At 47.9% G+C, this 14454-nt stretch overlaps 1 protein-coding gene across 4 annotated transcripts in view; it reads right to left on the bottom strand.

Moving 5' to 3' along the window:
- Positions 1-1962: 1962 nt before the first annotated feature.
- The window catches only part of Scml4 (Scm polycomb group protein like 4), a 42355-nt gene continuing 29863 nt past the window's right edge, over positions 1963-14454 (bottom strand). For all 4 annotated transcript variants that reach the window (XM_038340529.1, XM_038340532.1, XM_038340530.1 and 1 more), the window contains 3 exons: positions 13415-13699; positions 6178-6323; positions 1963-4761 (listed from right to left, as the gene is read on the bottom strand). In XM_038340529.1, coding sequence (XP_038196457.1) covers positions 4636-4761; positions 6178-6323; positions 13415-13699 — 557 coding nt within the window. In that variant the 3' untranslated portion in view covers positions 1963-4635. The remainder of the gene's footprint in view (positions 4762-6177; positions 6324-13414; positions 13700-14454) is intronic.

The raw sequence follows: 14454 nt of genomic DNA, 5'->3' as shown, positions 1-14454 counted from the left end.
TACCCTCTCGACCTCTTGCTAAGCATGCCAAGAAACCCCAGGTCTCGAGGTATGAAGCTTAGCACGTAGGTGAGGGGCACGGCTTGGGGAAGTGTGCAGCTGGCTGCCCGGCGCAGCATCTCTGGGCCCGTGTGTGTGTGCTCGGCACTTGGTGTAACCTGTGTGATGGCTGTACTGTAACCACAGAGGAAGTCAGCGCAGGAAGTGCCCCAGCTGTTGCTTGTTAGCATTAGGACAAAATTACACAAAGCAAATTGTTAGCAGACATGTTGCCATAATCTTTAACTGGTGGCAATAAATAGGAGTGATCCTCTTTCAAGTAAATACTAGATTTCTCAAGACCCAGCTTCCAATTGTCCGTGAAGGAATCATGTGGGATGAGGCTAAATCTCAGAGGGAAAGACACGGAGGGGGCTGGCCAGCATCCATGTCCGGGAGTGGGGCTGCTGGACAGCTGCTGTTGACTTGGCAGGATGGAAGCAGGGATGTTTGTGCCTCTGGACATCTGACCATCGGCTGGATTTCCCTCAGGGGTTCCCAGTCTGGTTCTCTTATGGAACTGAGAATAAAGTCACATAGCAACACAGCAGCAAAACTCTTAGTGTGTTTCTGTCTCTCATACACACACACAAAAGGCAGATTTGGGTTTTTTATTTTTGTTTTTTTGGCACCCCTGTTCTTAACAAGATGTTGCAATTTATATATATATATATATATATATATATATATATATATATATACACACTCCTTCACAGCCCATGTCTTTATATCTGATTTAAACAACACTGTGAGCCTGGCCCCGCTGGGGAAGTGGGAAGCGTAAGAGCACACATCCCATAGCTTATGTGTAGGAAGACCTCTCTGTTCCCCAGGGAGAGAGCAGAATGTCCTTCAGGACTTTCTGATGATGACCATGTTCTAATAGAATATTGGGTGTTTCCAATTTTCTTCAAAGATCCAACGAAACTTTCCTAAAAGAATCTTTTTTTTAAAATTTAAACAGTTTCAATGTTAAGAAGTATTCTGGGGCTGGAGAGATGGCTCAGTGGTTAAGAGCATTGTCTGTTCTTCCAAAGGTCCTGAGTTCAATTACCGCAACCACATGGTGGCTCACAACCATCTGTAATGAGGTCTGGTGCCCTCTTTCTGGCCTGCAGGCATACAGACAGACAGAATATTGTATACATAATAAATAAATGAATGAATGAATGAATGAATGAATGAATAAATAAATAAATAAATAAATAAATAAAAGAAATATTCTGTAACAGCATGCAGATATGAAAACAGGTTCTGGCCCTGTGACGGGCAGGGTTGTCACGACTTTTGATATTTTCCCACCAAACATTTACTTTTGTGTGTTCTGGTTGCTTCTCAAACTCTCAGCCCAGCATCCCTTCCCAAGTTATTAATTTGAACACAGTTTTATCTGAGGAGTCCTCTGCTCCTTTATTTCTACTGAAAGAGAAAAAACATTGACACTTCTGTTGAAAAGAGAGAACAGGCCCGTGCCTTTCCTGGTAGACATGATTGAGACCTTAGGCAGCTGCTCTCTGCCTGCAGCTCCCCAGGGTGCCCTTTCCTCAGGCATCCAGGCCCTCGGGGTTGGCATGTCATGTCAGCCACGTGAGAGGAACAAGTCCAGAAACCAGAAGTGTTCTGGTCATCTAGCTGTCCACAGGACAGGCCCCGCTACAGTAAGAGGAAACACCTAGTAACAGCCAGGAGGACTAAACTGGGCTTCGTCTCCACATGACAAAGCTGGAAAGATATTTGAGAACATGGGACACTGCCAACCATTTCCTTAGACTTTCCAACTCCAGTATCAAGAGATGTGCGCACGCGCGTGCGTACACACACACACACACACACACACACACACACACATACACACACACACACGTCTTTTATCGAAAAATCTCCACAAAGGGAATAATGTGTTTCATAAAACATTTAAGATGCTTTAGGCAACAGAAGTATCTCTTGATTTTTTTTTTTCTCCAAGTGCTAACAGACAAATGTAATTGGAAATGTTTGGAGCATGCACATTCTTTAATTTGGAATTATGCAAAATTTGACCATTATTCACCACAACCTGAAGCAAAGCTATGCAGATGGGACAGCAAGTGTGATATCTGTCAAATGCGAGTTCAAGTCCTTCCCGCCTGGGCCAGAGTAACCATCATGGCCTGACCTTTAAGGTCTGTTTAGAGGAAATGGCCTGGCATGTTTTACATTTGAGAAGCTATTTAGCTGCCCTGTTTGACAAGGTTTCGGAGAGGGATGAAAATTAATTACAATTGCAGCATCGCTACAATGATGTGGTCAGCTAATTAGATTCCATGCAAAAACAGGCAAGAAGAATTGGTTCCACTGGTTCTTCTGCAGCATTGCAGCCTTCACGCCAAGAATAATGAAATTGCTTCTTGGTTTCTTAATTTTTAAAAATTTTGGCCAAACCTTAAATGCCTGGGATTCTGCAGTCGAGCTAATTTAAGGCTTCGTGTGAACTAAGACAGCACCTGACTGGGAGTCCCTGTATGGGGACACAGCTCCAGTCCGCAGGTAGACTTGAACCAGGTCCTTCAAAAGCTCCTTGAGGTTTCTTTGACTTGTTTGGGCATATGTTAGCTTGGGGACAACAGGAAGCCACTGGTAAGGGTAAGCAGGACATTTGGGAAGCTTGCGTGTCCCTGGAAGAGGTACCAGGAGTCTACAGAGACAGGGCACAAACCGTTGAGCTGAGCGATTTCACCCCCGGATCTCCCTGCTTTCACACCAGCAATTCTGTTGATAGGAATTATCTGTCGCTCTCTGAGACAAGGACCTAACGTCAGAGCAGCGGCAAGCACCTAGCACCAGTGATCGGTTCGCAAGGCAGTCTGCTCATTGCTTCTGACACCTTAAAGATTCTCCCCAAGGTCTGATTCAAGGTCATTTTATCACATACTAAAAATAACTGACATCCAGCGCCTCCGAAACCCGATCAAGTTTCCACTCAGTGGTAAGTTCTGGGACATTCTTCGCCTTCTCTGTCATAATTGAGGTCCAACCACCGCTGTATATGTAGCAAAGATCTTGCAGTGACCTTCCACACTTCCTCAAACAGGGGCCATCAAAGTGGGCCCCGTAGCACAGCATGGATCTTTCCTGTGGTCTTCGCCTACATGCTAGCTGATCCGTACAGTAGGTGGCTCCATCCAAGAGGCCACACCTATCTTGTTCTGGAGCAGGACATCGGGCTGAGAGCTGAGGGCTCAAAACCCTTCCAGGTCCCTTGCCAGCTGAGACCTCGCTTAGGCTGCAACCCACGGAGAGATGCATTTTCCAGTTCACACTGTGGCCATGGCAGTCCCCAAGTTACTCTTGACCCCCACCCTCCCCAGATCCACCTTTAAGGAAGAGAATGCGCCCAGGAGTTCTCTAGTCTAAATAAACAAAAGAAAAAGAAAGGACTTGACAAAGAATAGCAGCAAAGAGGTCACCCTTCTGCCCAGTAAACCATGGCTCTGTCCCTCTCTGGACACAGCTGCAAAGGGTAGAAAATCAATTTTTTTTCTCATTATTTCACAGTGAAGAAGTGAAAACTTATTTGTAAATTGAATTAAGCCCAATAAAAACACATCTGTGTATTTGTTGAAGTCTAGAAAAATTAGCCACAGACTCAACTACAGAATGTAGCCACGTAACCCGAAATCAGCCCTCTCCTATTTCACGCGTTCTTGAGACAGTTTTTCTTTCCCTTCTTTTTCTTCAAGAAATACCCATAGCAAAATGTCACTGAGATTCTTCTGCAAGCCACCATCTCAGCCCACAGCAAGAGTCTGGGAAGGAAGGGGCCTCCAAATCTTTGTGTAGGTAGACATTCGTGTCCAAATTCTTACCTCGCCAGTCAGTCAGTAGTGAATCTGGATCCCCTCCAGATCACACTTCCTCTCAAGTGGCAATCTGGGGTGCTGACTGTGGAATTGGTCCCCTTTCCCTGTGCAGACCAGGTCTTGATTATAGAAGCCCTAACCCAGCCATTGAGTCTAAACCGGCAGGCTACCACCGTCTGCCTGCTGAAATGTCATTAGTAGTCTGCCCTCTGGTGGAGCAATGAAGGACTTCAGTAGCTAGGACTAGAAAATATCTTTTCCTCGCTTCTCTTTGAGCAAGCAGAAAACTTCAAGCTTTCCAGATAGTGCAAGGTGAGGCAGTCATCTCGGGAGGCAGTCGTCACCCCAGAGCTGACTCCAGTGAGGCTCATGCTGCTGGGTTCCCGGAACAGGGAGAGGCTGCTCCTGCCGTGGGCCACACCACAGCACCTGCAAGGACAAGGTCCTTCTCACACTTTGAGGGCCCCCTCGGGGGTACTCCTTGGGGAGTTCAGTTATCCACTCTGTCACGATACAAATAGCACCTATAAAGAGTGACCAGCATGTCAGGGACACTAAATGTAATAGGCTTTTTGTGATTTTTTTTTTCTGGCAAATCAATAATACAGTTGAGCCTTTGAAAGGGGCCACCTGGAATGTTAGAAAAGGCAAAGATGCACACATTTCATAAAAAGGCGAAGTCTCTGTGGGTCTTGCTTTTGAGAAGACGTTGTGACATTGGCTGAGTGCTGGTCAGGCAGAAGGTAATGCTGAGGTTTCAGAACTTAGCTTGCTTCAGCTTCTCGATGTGGTAGCAGAGTTTGAGAGCGGGTCCCAGCTTCAGCCCCAGGTATTTCATGACCATGTCACTCCTCAGCAACAGCAAGGCATGGCCGTCAATCTCCTGGGGGACGGGGTCGGGAAAAGAAAACCCGGTTAGAGCAGCCAAGTGGCAGCTACGGTCAAGCTGTGCTAAGCGGGCAGCTTAAGGGCAGGGGAGTCGGTGAGAGAGCACTGCTTCTGGTTCTGGCAGAGCCGCTGGGAACAACTAAAGCAGACAGTGATGCCCTCCTCTTCCTGTCCCTCCCGGAAGTCATCTGCTCCCTTGTAGTTTTCAGAGTCCCGACTGCTCCCGACGGAAGGAATCTGAAATAACCCCACCTACATTCCTGCTATCCCATGGATGATAGTTTTTGTCATCCATCTAAATCCATCCACAGGCAGGTTAGCCTGAAGGGACCCTGATTGATGCTCCTGGCTTTAAAGAGGATCACGAAGCTGGGAAGAGCATGTAGATTGCTCTTAAAATACAAAACTGTATCCCTGCAAACACCTGGATCTCAGCCTGTGGAAACCCTGGTGAGGCTCCTACCTGACCCGCAGAAATGAAGACAGGCAAAGTCCATTGTCTTAAGGCCCTGAATTTGTACAATTTGTTATACCATCAATCCAACATTAATACAGTAAGCTGAGCAAGTAACGTTATTAATTCCTACCTTTTCCCCCACTAGCATCTTTATTTCAGAAGTAGCTAAATGATTTCAACATTTGTATGAATGTTATCTATATGAGTGAGGCCTCATGTAGCATATTTATGTGTATTTTCTCATTTAACCCTCTAAGCCAGTTGTTCTCAACTTGTGGGGTCAAATGACCCTTCCACAGGGGTTGCCTAAGACGACTGGAAAACACAGGTATTTACATTATGATTCATAACAGTAGCAAAATTACAGTTACGAATGAAAAATATTATGAGCCATAATAAATAATATTATGGTTGGGGTCACAACTGTATTAAAGGGTCACAGCAGTAGGAAGGTTGAGAACCACTGCTCTAAGCAGTAAGAACAGGCTGGATCACAGTTTACCTGGAGTATTGCAGGTATGCTACAGATGACTGTCGGATGCATGCAGGTTGGGTGGGTGGATGGGTGGGTAGATGATGGATGGGTGGATGGATGGATGGGTGAGGGTGAGTGGGTAAGTGGGTGGGTGGATGAATATATGGATAGATGGATGGGTAGATGGAGGGTGGGTGGATGGATGGATGGATAGATGGATGGATAAGTGGATGGATGGGTGGATGGATGGATGTGTGGGCAGAAAAGCAGTCAAGGCCCAAGAGAGAGAACAGAAGAGAAAAATATCCCTTAAAAACACAAAACTGATGGTTGCTCGGCTCTGACAAGCCTATGCTTGCCTTTGTCTCTCATCTCTGGCTCACTCAAGACTGATAGCCAGCATTTGGGGGATCCTGAACTCCTCTCTCCTTCCATGCACCCCATTCCCTGGCCCTCCTCCAGACCCGGTACTTCCATACATGCTTTCTGAAGAGGTCCACGTGAGGCCCCAGAGCATGAGGGTCAGCGTCTTTCACAAACCGAACCACGTCCTCCACAGTCCAGGTAGAAGGGTTTCTGCTGCTTGGTCGCCTGGTGTCCTGCACCTCTGGAGAGGGGCTTGAGGCTGTAAGGAGTGAACAGAGAAAGGGACCATGAGCCAGTGAAACTCAGCCCTCATCTGGTGCTGCCTACTTGGCACAGGCACCCCTAGCTGACCTTGGAGGAATCTTTAGTGTTAGAAGTCCACAGCATGGCCGGGTGACCCTGTGACGGGTGAATTCTACCATTGGCCGCTCAGCAAGAAGCAAGGGGCATAGGAAAGCAGCTGCTCTGTGCCGTGCTGTGCAGGGAGGGAAGTTTTGGAAGAGCTTTTGTCCCTCACAAACAGAAATTCTGGTTCAGCTTAGTTTTCCAGACCCTCTGTCCAGGGCTCTGTCTGCTGGGGTGTGGCCTCGGGTCTGCTATAGCCGGGTATTGGTAACTGGGGCTCGTGATCTGAGAGCTAAGCGTTAGTAAAATGGGCCTCTGCCCACTATGGGACCAAGCGATACTGGGCCCTCTCTGGGTCCTCTGGAGATGGCAGGGGACCATGTGTTGGGGCCTTCAGTTTTGAACTTTGCAGAATGGCTAATCTGTCACATTACCTCCAACAATCCTGGAGGGTTTGTCTATATCTGCTCTCAGAGGAAGACAATGTTACCTCACTGCTTCCTTTGTTCCCAGTGCTGGGTTCTTCTGATTCCTTAGGAGGATGCCTCTCCTGCTGGCCCTTCTCCCTGCCCTCCCTGCTGAATCTTTGGTTAACTCACACTACTAACGGTGTGGCTAATCTGTATTGCCCACATGACTGAATTTAGAATCACCCAGGAGATGCACCTCTGGGAAGGATTTCCAGAGAGAAGGGAAGGAAGACACACCCTGAATGTGGGTGGCTCCATCTAGAGGCTGGGGCCTCAGACTGACTGGGGAGTGGTGGAGAAAGCCAGTGCGCTGGCTAGTTTTTTTTTTTTTAATTTTCTTTTTTTTTCTTTTTATTCTTTTTCCTAGAATGGCTCCCTTAAGTAAGATATATAATTCCTTGTTCCCATATCCACCCTTCCTATATCCCAAACATCCTATTCCCCCAAGCTCTTCCCATCCTCCACTTCACACTTTTCTCGCCCCATCCCCCCTCCCCCCATCCCACCCCACCCCTATGTTCCCATTTTTTGTCCGGCAATCTTGTCTACTTCCAGTATCCAGGAGGATAACTATATGTTTCTCTTTGGGTTCACCTTCTTATATGGCTTCTCTAGGATTTTTACGAATTATAGGCTCGATGTCCTTTATTTATGGCTAGAACCCAATTATGAGTGAGTACATCCCATGTTCATCTTTTTGGGCCTGGGTTACCTCACTCAGGATGGTGTTTTCTATTTCCCTCCATTTGCATGCAAAATTCAAGATGTCATTGTGTTTTACCGCTGAGTAGTATTCTAGCATGTATATATTCCACACTTTCTTCAACCATTCTTCCACTGAAGGGCATCTAGGTTGTTTCCAGGTTCTGGCTATTACAAATAATGCTGCTATAAACATAGTTGAACAGATGCCTTTGTAATATGATTGGGCATCTCTTGGGTAAATTCCCAAGAGTGGGATTGCTGGGTCCTGGGGTAGGTGGATCCCAAATTTCCTGAGAAACCTCCAAAGTGGGAAGTACTCTACAACATTTGGGCACAGGAGACCGCTTCCTACGTATAGCCCCAGCAGCACAGACATTAAGGGCAACATTGAATAAATGGGACCTCCTGAAGCTGAGCAGCTTCTGTAAAGCAAAGGACACTGTCACTAAGACAAAAAGGCAGCCTACTGACTGGGAGAAGATCTTCACCAACCCCACAACAGACAAAGGTCTGATCTCCAAAATATATAAGGAACTCAAGAGACTAGACTTTAAAATGCTAATGAACCCAATTAAAAAATGGGGCACTGAACTCAACAGAGAATTCTCAACAGAAGAAGTTCGAATGGCCAAAAGACACTTAAGGGCATGCTCAACCTCCTTAGCAATCAGGGAAATGCAAATCAAAACAACGTTAAGATACCATCTTACACCTGTCAGAATGGCTAAAATCAAAAACACCAATGACAGCCTTTGCTGGAGAGGATGTGGAGTAAGGGGTACACTCATCCATTGCTGGTGGGAATGCAAACGTGTGCAACCGCTTTGGAAAGCGCTGGCTAGTTTTATGTGAATTTGATTGCTAGCGTCCATTTTGGAAGAAGGAACATCAATTGAGAACATGCTTCCACCATATTGGCTATAGACAAGCCTGTGGTGCATTGTCTTGATTGATGTTGATGCGGGAGGGCCCAGCCAGCTCATTGTGGGCAGTGCCACCCCTGGGTTGGTGGTCCTCGGTGCTATAAGAAAGCAGGCTGAGTAAACCAGTTGGCAGCGCTCCTCCATGGTCGCGGTATCAGTTTCTTTCTCCAGGTTCCTGCCTTGAGTGCCTGCCAATATTATCCTGGATGATGGACCACGGGCTGTGAGATGAATTAAACCCTTTCCCCCCTAAGCTGCTTTAGGCCATGGTGTTTTCTCACAGCATTGGAATCCCTAGCTATGAGCCAGGTCAGTGCCAGCATTCCCTCTTATCTGCTTTCTGGTCCACCCAGAACGGAGCACACTCCACTGCCCCACCTCACGCAACTTCTGCTTCCAGGCCCAATGTGTCATATGGGGCTGTACCCCCAAAGTGTGAGCTGACATAGGTCCTGTCTCTCTTTTGCTGATTCTTGTCAAGTATTCGTTCACAGGAGTGAGAAAAGTAAGAAATACACCCATACACCTATCCCCTGCAACAATTTTGCCATGGGTCTTCTTGGTTCTACTCTTTTCTATCTAGCATGACTGGCACTGCCTCAGGCTGTGGATGAGATCAAGAGGTGTCTATAGACAGCTGCCACTCAAGGTCTCTCTGAGTCCTGTTGCCTATGCACTGTATCACCAAGCCTAGGACTGTATTGTGATTCTGTAGTACCTTTCCTTCCTAGATGCAGAGGAAGGACTTTGGCCTGGGGAACCTACAGACAAACCCTGGGGCTTCCCTGTCTTTGATTAGACCACAATTTATCTTAGATCATGGCAGCATTCTTTAGCCGGAGAGGTTGGTTATGGGTACTGAACTGAGCAAGCACTGGGCCTTCTGGTCAACCTCCCACAAGTGTTCCCCGGAACACCTACACATCTACCTGGGCACACTGATTATGGCCCACTTTCCTATTGCTTTCCTATTTACCCTCCTCCTTCCCGCTGACACCCCATCCACCATCAAAGCCCGGAGATTGGGAGCTGGGGAGATGGCTCAGTGGCTAAAACACTTGCCATACAAGCATGAGAACCTGAGTTTGAATCCCCCAAAGTGACATAAAAGTAAGATGCATAGCAAAGGTGTCTGTAGTCCCAGGACTCCTAAAAGAAAGGAAGAGGTGGGGGCCAGAAGACTCCCTGGAAGCCTGTGAGGCAGCTAGCCTTGTGTACATGGCAGAAAAGTAGCAAGGAGACCCTTGCTTGGACAAGGTGGGAAGGCAAGGACCCAAAACCCAGGGTTGTCTTTGAACCTCCACATGCATACAATGGCACACACAGTGCCATTCACACACAGATGTACGGGTACATGACATAGCCACATGCATACACATACACACAACTAAAATGAGAGAGAAAATGAGAGAGACGGACAGACAGACACACAGAGAGAGAGAAGAGTGAGAGAGACACAGAGAGAAAGAGAGACAGACAGACAGACACACACACACACACACACACAGAGAGAGAGAGAGAGAGAGAGAGAGAGAGAGAGAGAGAGAGAGAGAGAGAGAGAGAGAGAGACAAGATCCTGCAGCTCAGAGACCATTATCAGGCCCCTTGTGGACACCATGGCCATCCTTCTTGCTATCACCTGCCTTCCCATCTGCCCTTGGGCTCTTATTTCTCCTCCTAGGATGCTTCCCACATCCTTTCAGAACGACCACTCATGTACTTTTCTGTAACCTTTACATTTTAGTTCCCTGAGAATCTTCCGTGTTCATTTCACAATCATGTACCAAACACTTGCTCCCCTGACTTGGTCTTGGGAGAGGGTTTTGGTGAACAATACAACACAAATCCGCTCATTACAGGGTCATATATTACATTGACCTCTCCACAGCTGTGCAGACAATAAACGGACTCAGAGCGTGGATTTGACGACTGACCTGGATCGATGTTTTGCAGAAATATGCTAGCTTTGTGTAAGTGATCCGTGACACTACTTCAAGGCTAGAAAAAAGGCCAGGATTCTGAACAAACAGCAGGATCCCTGCAGGATAATTCCAGACGCGGAGAAGCCAGTGCCTTCTCTAAGTCTTAAGAGGAAGCGGTTTTCTTCCATGCTTCCTCTCCCTCTTTTGCTGAGCCTGAGAAGTACCTAGCACTCATGTACTGAGACAAGCAAACCATTACATTTCTGAATCTGTGCTAGCTGAAAACTGGATTTACTTTGACGTTTTTTTTTCCCTCTGACCTTTCCCCTTTGGACCTGGAAGGGTCCCGTAAGGAGGTTTGGTACGAGGCATCTCACTGAGAAACTGTTAATGCTCTCCAGAGCCTTCCAACACTGATGCACACTAGTGAAAGATAATTTTTTTCTCCATTTAAAGACATCTGCACTCAACATGGGGCTGAAGAATCACAGGAATCACATCTGTCTTCAGGAACCGCCCACGGGAGCATGGCTGTTAATCAGGGTGGTAATAGATGTCCTGACTACAAAGGCGGCAAGTCTTTAGTCCGAGAATGATTCTGAAGTGATGAGAGCAGAGGTCAAATCTAATTTCCTAGACTTGGCAGGAAGGAGGGGAAGTCCGGCCCACTGATAAGATCCCGCGCTTGGTCCTGAGGTCCTACTAGCGAGGTCAGGAACAGCAGCCACTGTTTGCAGCTGAGCAGAAGGCTCCTGTCTTTGAGGAGGTGGCTCTCAGGGAAGGCTATAGAGAGCGGACATCGAGGCAAGTGTTCTCCCTGTTCAGGACTTGGTGCCAGCTGTGAGCATTTCCCCGCTTTTCAGGAGGGTGGAAGAGCAGCCAGGCTAGCTCAGGAGTCTTTCTGAGGGGCCTTTTAGTAATACAAGACAGAACAGCAGGTCACCTAAGACACCGCTCAAGAGTTGCTCATCATCCAAAGCACATAAAGTCACACTGGAGGAGGAAAACGGAACTTTCCAGCAATGGGTTTGCAAAGCCTGGGCAGGTCTGTACTCACAGAGAAAAATCAACACACCACCACATCCTGCTCCAGCTACTGGGAAGGTGTCAGAAAGACAGATGTGTCCAGTCCAACACAGTCAGAGCAGGAAGATGTGACAAATAACCGTCAGCCATAATGAATTGAATGAATTGTGTGGCCGTGTGAACAGAGCATGCGCAATAGTCGCTACCCACCGCGTTCTCTGGCGCTGGGGAAAGCAGTGCTTGGTCGGGCTGCTTCCTGTGGGCTGAGGAGATGTGAAAAGTGAGACCCACTGGTGAATGGGTACATAATTAAATCTTGTTGCTCCTGAAGCCAAATTCATGGTTAACAGAAAAATAGACCACTGGCAGACTCAGTGTTGAAAAGCAATCCCCCCGGCCCCTTCCTAAGTGCAGGTACCACATCTGCGGACCTCTTTCTGTCTTCTGCATCCCCACGAGTACACAGATAATTGGTCTTTGCTCATTTATAATTCAGGGGAAACTTTAGCTAACAGTGTGGGGGCGTGGAACAAGCGAGTGATGAGCCAGGACGAGCCAGAAGCCAGAGCGCCCTACCTTCCACAGCTGTGCCCAGCTGCGCACTTCGCTGCAGTGCAGGAGAGGCGTGTGGCAGGATTGGCATGCTCTGTTCAAAGACAGACAGCGTCTGACCCAGTGTACCACGGGCTGCTGACACTGACACCTCTGCAGGCCTCAGGTATGTGTCTAAGACTATGCAGAGAGTGAGGTGGCCAGGCTAGCCCACAATCTATGCAGAATCAGGTAGGCTGGAACAATGTTGTCTCATTCTCGTTCAATGACAAGAGAGAAGGAGCCCCAGTGCCTCCTTAGCTTTTAATCGGGTTTTTTTCTATTAATCCTTCAAGACCAGCTGCCCTGCCAACATTACAGAAGCTGCCCCTGGAGACCAGCAGGCCAGGCTGGGCAGCATTCCTTCTCAGCCAGCAGCTGACGCTGTAGCCTCTACCCCCTGGTCTTGACAAGCAATGCGATCTCTGCCAGGAGCCTCAGGACACCTCTCCTTCAGGGAGCTCAAATGTCACTTCTCATGTCAGTGGGTTCCATCTCGCCTCCCTGGAGTCTTTCCTGACTCCCAAGGTGAGAGGGTCCCTCACCCCACTTCCAAACTGTGACAGCAGCCTCTCTCCATCCAGTACTGTCACAGCAACCCCCCAACCAGTACTGTCTCAGCAGCCCCCTAACCAGTACTGTCTCAGCAACCCCCCAACCAGTACTGTCTCAGTACCCCCCTAACCAGTACTCTCTCAGTACCCCCCTAACCAATACTGTCTCAGCACTTTCGTGTATTACTTTTCTCTGTGAGGGACACTTTGTCTTTTCTGCTTTCTCCAGTGAACTTTCTGTCATGGATGATTTAATCAATTTCCCACTATGCAAAAGACAATTTTATTTTGCCCAAGTCTGCTCTGTTTTCTTCTGGGCACAGAGCTGGGCTCCCGCCTGGATAAGTGGGATGGAATGACTTAATCCTGCCAATGGATCATGAGTGGGATCCATGCCCATCCTGTCCGGGGCATCATGGGTGTCCTCCCCACTCCTGCCCACTAGATGCAGGGCATGGTGGGGACACAAGATAAACAGAGCAGGGGCCCTGTGTTGAGTGGGAACACCACCTCTTGGTGTCTTGAACTAAACTGTCAATGGTGTTTGAGCGAGTGGACATTTTGTGATCTATTAAGCATTCCTACCTAATGTGCCATTTTTGTCATTTATGATCAAAAAGTTGAGACTGACTGCCTATAGGAATGACAAAAATCCAAGGAACTTGTGGACAGTTCTGGTTTCCAGAACTGTCATGTTCAAATCACTGTACTATAATTCCCCCCACCCCTGCCCACCTCCCACCCCATGCTGTGTCTCCAGGGCAAGGGTGGAAGCCATTCTGCCCCCAGGAAGCCAGGCCATGCGTTACGTTACCACATCTGTTTCCTTCGCCTTCATTCCTCTTGGGGCTGGAGGCCGGGAACCTCAGTCCGAGTGTCGATGGACCTCCCGAGGGCACAGGGTTGGTACGGGAACCGCTGGTGGTAGTGGCAGGGCCTCCCCCAAGGTGGCCGTCTCCAGAGTTCAGCCTCTTGTAGTACTGGGAGGAGGAGTGGGCCAAGGAGCCCCTGTGGCTAAAGGCTGCAGAGGAGGTGTCCATGCTGTAGCGGTCCATGCCCACAGGGTTGGCCAGACACTCTTCAGCAGTGGCGGCCTGGGCTGCAAAGGAAGGATGCAGGGAAGAGAGATGAGAGGGCCATCTGGGGAGCCCCCCAAGCCGCAGTCGTGACAAACCCTGCTCCAACACGGTCTCTGGTAAAAAAGGAGAAACAAACACAGAATAGTCCAGAGAGCACTGGGAGCAGACTGAGGTCTTGCCTCACCAGAGAGGGACTAAAGACGGATTCTTCCATGTTTAGAACGAACAGTGGCCATCTTGGTCCTTAATCACTTGAAAACAACAAGAAAAGAATCAATAGTTCTGCTTGTGAATGTGTGTGTGTTTGTGTGTGTGTGTGTGTGTGTGTGTGTGTGTGTGTGTGCGCGCGTGTATAAAGGTCCAGATACATCACAGAGATAAAAATAAAAGAGGAAACCATTCTAGCCCCACCCCACCTAGTCAAAACCATATCTTTTTAGCTTCATCAATAATTGTACATTAAACATCATCAAAACAGATCCTGATATCCCAAAAGAAACACAACTAGTAACAAAAAGTGCTCCAGGATTGGCAATGAAGGAACACAAGACACAGACCTCTTCACCATGTCTAGATTCCTCCTTCAAGAAGGTGCTGAATAACTAAAATTTGATAGTATTAAGCGCAAGTAGCTGGTCCTACCACTGGGGACTTCGTGGAATCTGCCCGAAAAAAAAAAAGCCATCACGAATTAAGACCACGGCAGTAACTTAGAGGTAAATTTTGTAGGTGCAAAAATGTCTGTTTTAGGGCTGGAGAGATGATGGCCCAGAAG

The sequence above is a fragment of the Arvicola amphibius genome, chromosome 8 (assembly GCF_903992535.2).
Source record: "Arvicola amphibius chromosome 8, mArvAmp1.2, whole genome shotgun sequence".
NCBI classification, from domain to species: domain Eukaryota; kingdom Metazoa; phylum Chordata; class Mammalia; order Rodentia; family Cricetidae; genus Arvicola; species Arvicola amphibius.
Note: the sequence above shows the minus strand (reverse complement) of the source record. Positions and strands in the feature narration are given on the sequence as shown.